At 37.7% G+C, this 13624-nt stretch overlaps 1 protein-coding gene across 1 annotated transcript in view; it reads left to right on the top strand.

Moving 5' to 3' along the window:
• Nucleotides 1-13624, top strand: part of BMPR2 (bone morphogenetic protein receptor type 2) — a gene marked incomplete at both ends in the record, with an annotated part of 139028 nt that overhangs the window by 82553 nt on the left and 42851 nt on the right. The window contains 2 exons of the mRNA XM_080689643.1: nucleotides 11965-12075; nucleotides 12658-12749. Coding sequence (XP_080545769.1) covers nucleotides 11965-12075; nucleotides 12658-12749 — 203 coding nt within the window. The remainder of the gene's footprint in view (nucleotides 1-11964; nucleotides 12076-12657; nucleotides 12750-13624) is intronic.

Genomic DNA, 13624 nt, shown 5'->3' with positions numbered 1-13624 from the left:
GCCTCGAACCCAGATCCTCCTGTCTCAGTCTCCCTTGTACTGGGATTACAAGCACTGGCCACCACACCCAGTTTACATTTATGTTTATATAAAATTGCATTACATGCTTTTTTTTTTTAGAGGCAATAAGGGCACAAATTAACGAAATCTCTGTTAATTCCACCCCTTTTTGTAGGCTTTTTCTGAGCCTGTTTAGTATACAAATTATAAGTAGAACTGAGTCTAGACAAAACTGTGAGTTGACGATGATTAGATTCTTTATTTCCCTTGAAATCTTATTTTCTGAGGGACCGTCTTCTATCTACACGGAACCCTACCTCTGTTCTGTTGACACAAAACCCTGCCTCTCTTCTGTCAGTAGAGAAACTGACCTCTCTTCTACCCACACAGAACCTAACAGTGCACCAGTTTGAATCTGCTAACTTTTCCAGGCACTGTCCTTCCTTCCTCTACCAACATATTCTGTTCTTAATTCTGTTTCCGTCTGGCCTCAAGACATGTTTTAAGGCCAGAGGGAAAATAAATAAGATGAAAATATAACTATTAGTGGTAGATAACTATTTAAACTATTTAATGAGCCTTTATAACAACTTTTTTTTTTTTTTTGGTGGTTCCTGGGCTACACTCCCAGACCTATTTTTTATATTTTTATTTGGAAACAGGGTCTCCTAAGCCAGCGCGGCTGGCTTCGAACCTGCGCGATCCTCCTGTCTTCACCTCCCAAGCGCGGGGATTGCAACCGTGCGCCACCATGCCTGGCTATAACAACTTTTTTTAAACTTGAGATTCCTAGAGAATGTTATTCCAAATGGGATAAAACTATTGAAATTTAATTCACTGCTAGGATTATAGATTAGACATTATTACAGAGTTATTAGACAAACTGAGCAGCCAATTTTCAGTAAACCTGTAATGGGAATTTAGAGGTTTAATATGAAATCCTACTTAGCTGAACTAGATAAGTAGTCAACAAGTGAACTCTTAACTATCTGGATAATATTTCTGAGTACTTATATGTACAAGACACTGTTCTTTCAGTGCTGTACATGCATTAAACTTTAAATAGAAATAGTATGAAATATTTACTGTTGTATTTGCATTTCACATTGAGGACACTGAGACAGACATGTAAAAGCAATTTACCAACTGGGTGTGGTACATGCCTGTAATCTTCGTACTTGGGGGGCTGAGACAGAAGAATGATAGGTTTGAGGCCATCCTTGTTCATCTTAGTGAAACTCAGCTACCTAGCTAGACCAAATAAAAATGGAAACTGAAAAGGACTGGGAGTCGGACATGGTAGCACATGCTTGTAATCCCCACGCTTGGGAGACTGAGACAGGAGGATTGCACAGGTTCGAAATCAGCATCAACTACTTAGTGAGGCTCTCAGCAATGCAGTGAGACTCTGTTTTCAAATAAAATATAAAATTGGTCTGGGAGTATAGCCCGGAGGTAGAAAGCCCCTGGGTTCCACCCCCAGTACCACCAAGAAAAAAAAAAGGGCTGGGGGTGTAGCTTGGAGGCAGAGAATGCCTCTGGGATCAATCCCCAGTATCACAAAAAATAAGAAATAAGATAAAAACATAACTATATTAACTAGCTAGATCTTATTGCTTGCCAATATATTTTGAAGCTTGAAGCTTTCTCTGGTAAAAAAAAAAAAAAATAGCAAAACTTTGAGACTACTAAAGATAAACTACCACCAAATCGAGATTTTTTTTTTCCTTCTCAATAATCAGAAAAGAGAGTTGGGCGTGGTGGTGCATCCCAGCATTTGGGAGACTGAGACAGGAAGATTGCTATTCGTGGGCAGCCCCCAGCTACTTAGTGAGGCCCTTTGCAATTCAGTAAGACCCTGTTTCAAAATAAAGAATTAAGAAAGAAAATAGGGCTGGGGTATAGCTCAGAGGTAGAATGTCCCTAGGTTCCATTCCCAGTACTTAAAGAAAAAGAAAAAAAGAAAAGAGCCAGGCATGGTGGCACACACTTGTAATCCCAGTGCTTGGGAAGCTGAAACAGGAAGATTGTAGGTTTAAGAACAGCCTCAGCAAGCAGTGAGGCTCTCACTAACCTAGTAGGACCCTGTTACTAAATAAAAATAAAATAGGGCTGGGGGTGTAACTTGGAGGTAGAATGCTCCTGAGTTTGATCCCCAGTACCAACAATAATAATAATAACAACAACCAAAAAGGAAAAACTTTGACTAATTCAGGGCCATGTACTACCTTAGGGTTAGGGTTTAGGGTTAGGGATATGGGTAATACTTTAGGATGGTGAACTAGATTATTCTGAGGTCTCTTTCATTCACAAGTCTTTTTATTACTTACTCTGTTTTAAAGGAAAATCAGTTATTATTATTATATTGGTGGTACTGGGGATTGAATCTGGGGATTTTCTATCTTTGAGTTACACTCCCAGCCCTGTTTTATTTTTATTTTGAAACAGGGTCTCACTAAATTACTAAGAGCTTTTCTAAGTTGTGACAGCTGGCTTTGAAGCTGCAGTATTTCTCTATCAGCCTCTCAAATATTGTAATTACAAGGATGCGCTGCCTACCCCACTTGAAAAATCAGTCTTTCAATATATCTAGACCCAGGCATTTTGGTTCATGCTTATAATCCCAATATTAGGATTCAGAGACAGTAGGCTCACAGGTTCGCAATCACCCACAGCAACTTTGTGAAGGCCTATACAACTTAGACCTTGTTTCAAAACAAAAAAATAAAATAAAATAGGGCTGGGGGTGTAGCTCAGAGGCATAATGCCCTTGAGTTCCATCCCCATTACCACTTAAATTATATTTATAGTGTTCTTTGTTTATAAATTTTCAGATTTGAAACAAGTGTATAATTATTGCAAAGTATGGTAACTTTTTTTTGAGGTTGGATCTCACAAAATTACCACATGCTAACCTTTAACCCATGGTATTCCTATTTCAGCCTCCCGCTGTGAACTAGGATTAACGTGGCCAGGCATGGTGGCACAAGCTTCTAATCCCAGGATTTGGGAGGCTGAGACAGGAAGATCACAGTTTTGGGGCCAGCCTCAGCAACTTGTGAGGCCCCCCACAAATTAGTGAGACCCTTTTTCATAATAAAGAATAAAAAATGGGGCTGGGGGTTTATCTTTGGGGTAGAATGCCCCTGTATTCAATTCCAGGTACTGCATTAATTAATTAATTAATTTAATTAGAGTGATCAGATTTTAATTACCCCAGGGTTAGTTTAGGTATAAATTGACTTTTCTTACTTGATTAAACTATGACTCTAAGAAGTTAAATAATTATTTTTGAAAGTTGTTATAGAGTAACAAGCTCCTTTGTCTTATTTAAAGGATAAATTAAGCCAGGCATGATGGCACGTGCTTGTAATCCCAGCATTTGGGAGGCTGAGACAGAGGATCACGGTTTGCAGACAGCCTCAGCTACTTAGTGAGGCTCTTTGCAACTTAGTGAGAACCTGTTTCAAAACAAAGAATAAAAAAATAGAGCAGAGGGTGTAGCTCAGAGGTCAAATGCCCCCTGGGTTCCGTCCCCAGACCCAAATAATAATAATAATAATAATAATAATAATAATAATAATAGAATATATTAAATTTCAGTAGAATTATACCAAAAATCTTTCAGGAACATATCTAGTGGACTTCACTATTTTTTAAATGTAGAATAGTGTACAGTTTAATTCTTGTTTTTATACTTATTGAATTTCTTAATCTACCTATAAAAGAGCTATTTATTTATTTATTTATTTATTTATTTATTTATTTTGTGGTACTGAGGATGGAATCCAGGGGCTTTTTACCTCCAGGCTATACTCCCAGACCTATTTTATATTTTATTTGGAAACAGAGTCTCACTAAGTTGGGGAGAGCCTCACTAAGTTGCGGAGAGCCTCACTAAGTTGCGGAGAGCCTCACTAAGTAGCTGAGGCTGGTTTTGAACCTGTGCGATCCTCCTGTCTCAGCCTCCCAAGAGCGGGGATTACAAGCATGTGCCACCACGCCTGGCATTTTTTATTTAATTTTATATTATTTTATGTTTGTGCTACTAAGGATTGGACTTAAGGCTCTACCACTGTATCCCCTGCCCTTTTTATTTTTTAATTTGAGACAGGATATCTCAAAATTGTTCTGGCTGCCCTTAAATTTGCCATCCTTCTGCATTACACTCTTGAGTCACTGTGATTACAGGTGTGCATCACCATTTCTGGCATAAAATAGCTGTTGTAAATACAGTTTAGCTGGGTGTGGTAGGTGTGCTTGCAATCCCAGTACTTAGGAGGCTGAGACAGGAGGATCCCGGGTTCTCAGCAAGCCTTAGCAATTTAGCGAGGCCCTCTGCAACTTAGACCCTGTTTTTAAATTAAAAAATAACATAAAAATGTGGGTGTACTTCAGAGGTAGAGTTCCCCTGAGTTAAATCTACACACACACACAATCTAAAGAAATTAAAATTGTAAATACCCGATGAAATCAAAAGGTAAGGAGGATAGACATTGTCTTTTCTGTTTTATTTTTTCTTTAATATTTTTCATTTTATGGTTTAACTGCAGACCATTTCTCTTTTTCTCCCTCATTTTTCCACTTTCTTTTATAAATCAGACATAAAGTGTCTTGACTCAATTAGCAAAGTGTCATCTGATTGTTTACTGTTGTTATTTTCTTGTTTTGTAAAACTAAGAGGTATTCACAATGATTAATGAGACAAGTTACATTTAAACTGGTCTTAAATATTCAGTATGTTTTCTTTTGCTCAAATATTACTTATTATTATTAAAGACATTAGAATATGGTATATACCTTTGACACATGCTGCTATAATGGTAATAGGGATTCCTGTGTTCCTCTAGCCTAGTACAATTTTCCTTACTACAAATACTTTTTATTGCCTTTTTAAAATACTTTAATTGATGCATTATAATTATATATCACAGAGTGATAGGAATGTACATGCACACAACACTTGGTGAGTTTCCCTCTGGACCTCACTCCCCTTCCGTCATACATGTTGAGAGAATGAAAATAGAGTTAGAGAGTTTAGGAGGGAGGTAAAAACACCAACCAGGTTATCAGAGACTGCTGCTTTATTCAGACCCAATCCGGCATCCTCAGGGGAGTCAGCCGGCCATGGGAGAAGGGACCAACAGGCCATGTGTCTGGAGAGTTGCACATAGTCCTGATCGGCTGAGTCACCTGCCCGGCCGGGCAGAAGTACTTCTGCTTTTAAGCTGGTATTTTGGAGGTTGGGACTAAGCATGGGAACTCCGATTCTCTCGCAACATCTGTAGTCTTGCAAGGCCTGGAGTTTTGAAGCACCTGACTTCGCAATATCTCCGCCTCCAGGGTTCCCCCTCCTGTCCCCACTGGGAGATCATATGGGGGAGGGGAGGGACCCCACTTACCACATGTCATTGAGATATGTACTGGTGATTTCATATATGCAATCAGCTTTATTAATTAATTAATTAATTAATTTGTGGTACTAGGGATTGAACCCAGGGGCATTCTAACCCCCCAAGGTACACCCCTAGTCTTATATTTTTATCCTTTATTTCGATACAAGATCTCACTAAGCTGAGGCTGGATGCAAACCTGAGATCCTCTTGTCTCAGCCTTCCAAGTTCTAGGATTACAAATGCATGCCACCATGCCCGTTTACACAGCATTATTTAAATTGTTACCTTCTTTACATCTGTCTTTTCCCTCCTCCCTGCTGTAGTCAGCCTCCCTGCTCCATTGAAGTCTCTGCTCCTCTAGCTGAGATCTTTTTGTTTCCTAATTCTTGTCTAGCCTCCATATGTGAGAGAAAACATACACCTATTTGCTTTCTGAGACTGGCTAATCTTGTTTAGCATAATTTTCTCAAATACCATCTATTTTTCTATAAATGACAAAAACAAAAACAAATGAGAAATCTGCCCTCTCTCCATTCTGATTTTTAGGACACTAAACATAAAGATTTATTCGATTATGATTTTTGTATAGTTGCCATTCTAATTAAATCAACACTGTGAGCCGGGCATGGTGACGCACGCTTGTAATTGCCGCATTCAGGAGGCTGAGACTGGAGGATTGGGGTTCGCAGACAGCCTCAGCTACTTAGTGAGGCCTTCTGCAACTCAGTGACACTCTGTTTCAAAATAAAGAATAAAAAAATAGGGCAGGGGGTATAGCTCGGAGGTTGAATGCCCCTGAGTTTGATCCCCAGACCAGCAAATAAAAAACATAAAAAAATAAAAAATAAACATTGTTTAAAACACTGAGCTAAAGCTGGGTCTGGTGGCACACACTTTTAATCCTACCGCTTGGGAGGCTGAGACACAGAAGGATGCACAGGTTTAAAGCCAGCCTCAGCTACTTAGTGAGGCTCTCAGCAACTTAGACCCTGTTTCCAAATAAAGTATAAAATAGGTCCAGGAGTATAGCCCAGAGGCAGAAAAGCCCCTGGTTTCCACCCCAAGTACCACACACACACAAAAAGATAAAACATTGAGCTGTACGCTATATCACAGTATAGAAATGATATTTTAACAATGTTGGTTATTTTGCTAAGGAAATCATTTAACTCTGATCACATTAATTGTTTTTACTTTTAAGATATTTTCCTCAGCTTTTATAAAAAGTACATTGCTTAAAAAAAACTAATCTCTAATTTGCCTTTCTCTACTGAGTAGTGAAAGATTAAGGAGTTGACATAACCACTAGAGTGTCTTATTTAAACTGCCCTTTGCCTCTTGATGCACATATAACAATGTTGTTCTTTCTTTGACACAAACCCAGACAAAGGCTGAGTGTAGTAAGGAAGCAGACTGTACGCCTCCAGTAGTGGCCCCTGCCTGGCTCCAGGATTTGTAAACAGAAACATCCCAGGCTCCTGTGAGCAGACATCCGTTCCCTCTGTTGTACATTCAGGAAGTGCTTGCTTGTACAAGCCTAGCCCTTGCACACTGGCATACATAGGGATGTTTATTTGGCTGAGTATTTAACTGAGAAAGCTAAGAGGGTAGAAAAAGAGGATTTATTAGACCTAATGGAATAAGACAATTTAGGCATAGCATATATACATACATATATATATATTATATATATATCATATATACTATATGATATAAAAAGGATTTTTAAGAGAAACAAAAAATGAAAATTAGGAGTTTTCTAGTTAAAGACCTCTTTTATTGAATGCATGTGTGAATACACGTATGGAAATATTTTTCCTGGCAGTTTTTCAGTGATCTCAAATTTTTAAACCATATGACATAACCTGGAAAGTTTCTAATTTGAAATGTTTAACCATTCATATGGTATTTAACATGGCTTAAATGTATTTAACATTTTTTATTCTTTCCATTATATGAATTAATGATTCATATTTTAGATTTTGAGTTAATGATTTTAATCTAAAAGTTATGTAACGTTTTCTTTTGTAAATTTGAGGGGAAAAGTAGAGGGCTAAGCTTTTAAACATTAGAAGATTCATGGAGAGTTTTGAGATTAGGAAGACTTTATGTCATAGTATAATTACTTTCATAGTTTGTTTTTGTGTGATGCTGGGGATTCAACCCAGGGGCATTCTACCTCTGAGCTACACCCCAGCTCTGTTTTCATTCATTCATTCATTCATTCATTCATTTTTGTGGTGCTGGGGATGAAATCCAGGGGCCTTCTACCTCCGGACAATACTCCTAGACATATTTTGTATTTTATTTGGAAACAGGGTCTCACTAAGTTGCTGAGAGCCTCAAAAGTAGCTGAGGCTGGCTTCGAACCTGCAAGATCCTCCAGTCTCAGCCTCCCAAGTAATGGGATTACAAGCATGTGCTACCATGCTTGGCTAGGTGTGTATGTTTGTATACATGCATGTATGTATTTATTGGTATTAGGAATTGAACCCAGGATATTCTACCTCTGTGCCACACTCCAGCCCCCCCCCCTTTTTAAATTTTGAAACAGGGTCTCACTAAATTGCTGAGGTTTGTCTTGCATCTGTAATCCTCCTGTTTTAACCTCCCAACTTCTGGGATTGTAGGCATGTACCACCATGCCTAGCCAAGATGGCCTTTTTTTTTTTTTTTTTTTTTTTTTTTTTTTTTTGATCCTGGGGGTTGAACCCAGGGACATTCTACCTCTGAGCTACATCCCATCATATATATATACATGATTTTTTTTTTTTTTTTTTTTTTTTTTTTGCGGGTTTGGGGATGGAACCCAGGACCATTTGACCTCTGAGTACCCTGTCCCATTTTTTATTATTTTATTTTGAAACAGGGTCTCACTAAGTTGCAGAGGGCCTCACTAAGCAGCTGAGGCTGTCCACCAACCACAATCCTCCAGTCTCAGCCTCCCAAATGCTGGGATTAAAGTGTACGCCACCACGCCCGGCTCATCCCACCCTATTTTATTTTTACTTTTGAAACAGGGTCTTCTAGGTTGATGAGAGTCTCATTTCTTGCTGAGGCTGTCCTCCAACCTACAATAGCCTCCCATCTCAGGTTCCCAAATACTGGGATTATATAGCCTAGGCCACTGCGCCTGGCTGATAAAGTAATTTATGCTAGTTTTGTAATCTGGAGAAGTCATTAACAGTCATCAACATGTGTAGATAATGCTGAATAGGCTGCTGTGTGAACATACATGAATATGTGAGGAGCATTAACTTACAACTACATTTATTCCTTACAGAATCTGTTTGCAGTTTTCTTGTTAGCTTCAGGGTTAACCCTAAATTTCTGCTGAAGAAGAACATCCTGTACTTTTTGGTTTCATGTCAGGCCCAGTGTGTGCCTTTATGGTTTTCAAACCCCTCACTATGCTAAACAGTTTTAACTGTTCTTCAGAATGTCTTTTAAATTGTTTACTCCTCTTCCTTTGTTTACTTCTTTAATTCACATTAACAGAATCATTTGATTCTTTCAAGATGTATATAGTCCATTGGATTTGAATTATGTGCATGCTTTGTTAATTTTTTAATATTTGAGAATAAAGAGAAAGCAAAGGATAATGGTTTATTGTTTTGTTTTGTTTGCAGTACTGAGGATGGAACCCAGGGCATTTTACCTCTTAGCTACAACCCCATCCCTATTTATTATTCTTTATTTTTTAAACAGGGCCTCATTGAGTTGCAAAGGGCTTCACTAAATTAGCTGCGGCTGTTAGTGAACTGCGATCTTCTGGTCTCAGAGTCCAAAATGCTGGGATTACAAGCATGCGCCACCACGCCTGGCTATAGTTTATTTTTTGATTAAACATCTTAGTCATTTAATACAAACTAGGGTTCAGACATGAACATATGAAATAACTATGAAATTGATAAAGATACCTGTTGTGTGTTTAGATTTTGTAGATAAAGGAAAATAGGTTGAAGACTGTCCATTCATCAGTGTATAAACATTCATGTTACAGATTCTGTTTGAACATTTATTTTCAGTTTATTTGGTTATATGCCTAGGAATAGAATGTATCTTAGGGACATTCTGTTTAATATTTTGAGAACCCACCACACACAGTTATTTTCTACTGCATCTGTACCATTTCATATCCCTCACCATAAACATATGAGAATTATAGTCTTCTATATCCTTGCCAATTTTTTTTTTAATGGTACTGAGGATGGAACCCAGGGGCATTCTACCTCCGAGCTACACCCACAGGCCTATTTTTTATTCTTTACTTTGAAACAGGGTCTCACCAAGTTACAAAGGGTCTACGACATAGCAGAGGCTGTCCGTGAATGGTGATCCTCCCATCTCAGCCTCCCGAATGCTGGGATTACAAGAGTACACCACCACACCTGGCCCTTGCTAAACTTTCTATATTTCTTTTTTTATTTTAACCATGCTATTATCTCACTGTAGTAAGATGCATTTTTATATGTAGCTTTTTTTGCCAATAACTTACTATGTATAAAAGTAGCTATAATTATCAATATATTAAATATTATCAATATTAAGCTGGGCATAATGGCACATACCTGTAATCTCAGTACTTGGAAGGCTGAAATGAGAATTTCAGGTTCAAATTCAGCCTCAGCAATTTTGCATGACTGTTTCAAAATAAAAATTGCGGGAAGGTATATCTTAGAACAACACTGGATTAAACCTCCAGTACTGCAAAAAACAAAATCCTAATAAATGTCTATAAATTAAGCATATTTTAGAGCTTCAGTAGATTCTTTCATAGCCGGGCGTGGTGGCACACGCTTGTCATACTCATGCTTGGGAGGCTGAGAAAGGAGGATCGCACAGGTTCGAAGCCAGCCTCAGCTACTTAGTGAGGCTCTCAGCAACTTAGTGAGACCTTGTTTCCAAATAAAATATAAAATAGGTCTGGGAGTATAGCCCGGAGGTAGAAAGCCTCTGGGTTCTGCAAAAAAAAAAGAAAAAAAGAAAAAAAAAAGAAAAGAAAGAAAATATAGATTCTTTCATAAAATATATTATTTTGAGCCAGGCATGGTGGCACATGCCTGTAATCCTAGTATTTGAGAGGCTGAGACAGGAGGATTGCAGGTTTGAGGACAGCAAGTAGTGAGGCTTTTCAGTCTAAATGTTTCAAAATAAAAATAAAATAGGGCTGGGGGTGTAGCTTGGGAGTAGAATGCCCTGGGGCTCAATCCCCAGTACCATACATACAAAAAAAGAAATATTATTTAACATTTAAGTATGCAATTATTCTTAATTCAACTGAAATTAATCAGTTTCATTTGGAACAGGAATATACATCAGAGGAACTATCTATCATAGATATTCTTTCTTGTAGTGCCATATAAAGTTTTAATATGAATACAGCATGTAATTATAATGTCAAAAGTAAGCAAAATTTAAAATATACTATGCTTAGCTGGACATGGTGACACATGCTTGTAATTCCAGTACTTGGGAAGCTGAATCAGGAGGATTGTAGGTTCACAGCCAGCCTCATCAACTTAGAGGAGGCCCTCCGCAACTTAGTGAGATTCTGTTCCAAAATAAAGAATAGGAAGCTGGGCATGGTGGCGCACTCTTGTAATCCCAACATTCAGGAGGCTGAGACCAGAGGATCGCAGTTCACAGACAGCCTCAGCTACCCAGTGAGGCTCTCTGCAACTTAGTGAGACCCAGTTTCAAAATAAAGAATAACAAATAGGGTAGGGTGTGTAGCCCGGAGGTCAAATGCCCCTGGGTTTCATCCCCAAACTCTAAAATAATAATAATAGTAATAGTAATAATAATAATAAGAGCTGGGCATGGTGGCGCACACTTGTAATCCCAGCATTTGGGAGGCTGAGACAGGAGGATCACAGTTTGTGGACAGACTCAGCTACTTAGTGAGGCCCTCTGCAACTCAGACCCTGTTTCAAAATAAAGAATAAAAAATAGGGCAGAGGTAAGTCGAGAACCTGCAATCCTCCTGTCTCAGCCTCCCAAGTACTGAGATTACAAGTGTGAGCCACCATGCCTGGCTCAGAGTGCTATTTACAAATAAGGAAATGGAGTCACTGAAAAATCAATGATTTGCTCAAGCCCATTGAATAAGAAGTATAATTCTAAAGGTGGCTCTTAAGTATTATACTATATTGTCTATGTTACCTTATGATGTAGATCATATTTCAGTAATTAGGAGCATATCTAATAGGTTTTTCATGGTTTCAGGTCTATATATGATAATCCATATCAAGGCTAGCCTGAGCAATTAATCTCAACAGAAAAAAAGTATTTTTTAAAGCATGGGTCTATAACTTAGTGGTAGAATGTTTATCTAGCATTTGTGAGACTCTGAGTTCAATTCCTACTATGAGGGGAGGGAGGATAATCTATATGGTTGAAATATTTAATTTCTGATAATTGTAGCTTTATTATTTCTCTCATTCTTCATGCAAAAATATTACTGCTTTGGTTATATATAGAAACAGCCTTTCCAAAGGACAGTCTGTCAGTATTTGACAAAATATTTTTAAAAAGATGAATATGTTTTTAATTTATTTTCTTTTAGGTCCACCTCATTCATTTAACCGAGATGAGACAATAATCATTGCTTTGGCATCAGTTTCTGTCTTAGCTGTATTGATAGTTGCCTTATGCTTTGGATACAGAATGTTGACAGGTAACAAAATACCACTTTTTATTCTCTCATTTGTTATATTAACTATTCATTTACCAGAATTTATTTTCTCCTTTTTAAAATCTGTAGTCTAAATGCTAAGAAGAAAAACAAAACAAAACTCTATATTTTAGTAGCTCCCATTTTTCAACAAACTTTGTTACCCTAGCTTTTACAAAACGTTTCAAACTTACACAAAATACTTGTAACCCAGTTTCAATATATGGACAATATTGGCTCATCTGAAGGGCCATTCACTACCCCTTCTATGCCACTGAATTATTTTGAAACAAATCACCAATACCTCTAATAAAATTTAGGCTTAATGAGTTATTTAGGAAATCGGCACCCATTCATTCATTTGAGTAACTTTAATAAAATCTTAAAAGTTTGTTCAATGTCTTAGGGTTTTCAACTTTTAGACTATCATTAGCTGTTCACTACTCATCTTTATTTGTAGATGATTCCTAGCTTAGGAAATAGTTTTACACCTTTTGCAGCTCTTCATTTTTAAGTGTAATATAATAAAGGTCTCTATTTTCAAGGAAACTGCATACTAGTAACTTATTTTCCCTGTTCCAAAAGGAGACCGTAAGCAGGGTCTTCATAGTATGAACATGATGGAGGCAGCAGCTTCAGAGCCCTCTCTTGACCTAGATAACCTGAAACTCTTGGAGGTAAGGTTGTTCTTAGATTGTGAACTGTTATAATTTTAACCATGTTTCCCAACTAAGTGTTATTTGGTAATATCTCAGAAATTGTTTTAAGAATTTTACTTTTATGAATGTGTTTATGATGTTTATTAAGAATGAGTTGATAACTGTGATCATCAAGCTAGAGACTGTTAAATAATGGATATGATAGATATGACAATATGAAAACATTTTAAGAACTTTCTGTTTTGGGAAAAAAATATAATAAAATTAAAAGGCCAAATTTTAAAAATAAACTTAACATATGGAACATTAGATAAACAAGTGGTGTAAATCAATATGAAAGAAACAGTTGATAAAAATAGACAAAAGAACCAGGCATGGTGGCGCATGCTTGTAATCCCTGCACTTGGGAGGCGGAGACAGGAGGATCGTACAGGTTCGAAGCCAGCCGCGTTGGCTTAGGAGACCCTGTTTCCAAATAAAAAATATAAAATAGGTCTGGGAGGCCGGGCGTGGTGGCGCACGCTTGCCCCGCGCTTGGGAGGCGGAGACAGGAGGATCGCGCAGGTTCGAAGCCAGCCGTGCTGGCGTAAGAGACCCTGTTTCAAAAATATAAAATAGGTCTGGGAGTGTAGCCCGGAGGAAGGAGGGTTTCCAGGAACCCCAGTACCACCCAAAAAAAAAAAAAAAAAAAAAAAATAGGTCTGGGAGTGTAGCCCGGAAGTAGAAGGGTTTCCAGGAACCCCAGTATCAACCCTCCCCAAAAAATAGACAAAAGAGATAAATTACCAATTTATAAAATAAGTGTGGCTAGTAAATATATATTAAAATGTTCTGTTTACTATATTGAAATAAGTACTAATTAAAACAGAACTTTATCTAGAATTGAATGAAAG

The sequence above is a fragment of the Muscardinus avellanarius genome, assembly GCF_963383645.1.
Source record: "Muscardinus avellanarius genome assembly, chromosome: 2".
NCBI lineage: Eukaryota > Metazoa > Chordata > Mammalia > Rodentia > Gliridae > Muscardinus > Muscardinus avellanarius.
Note: the sequence above shows the minus strand (reverse complement) of the source record. Positions and strands in the feature narration are given on the sequence as shown.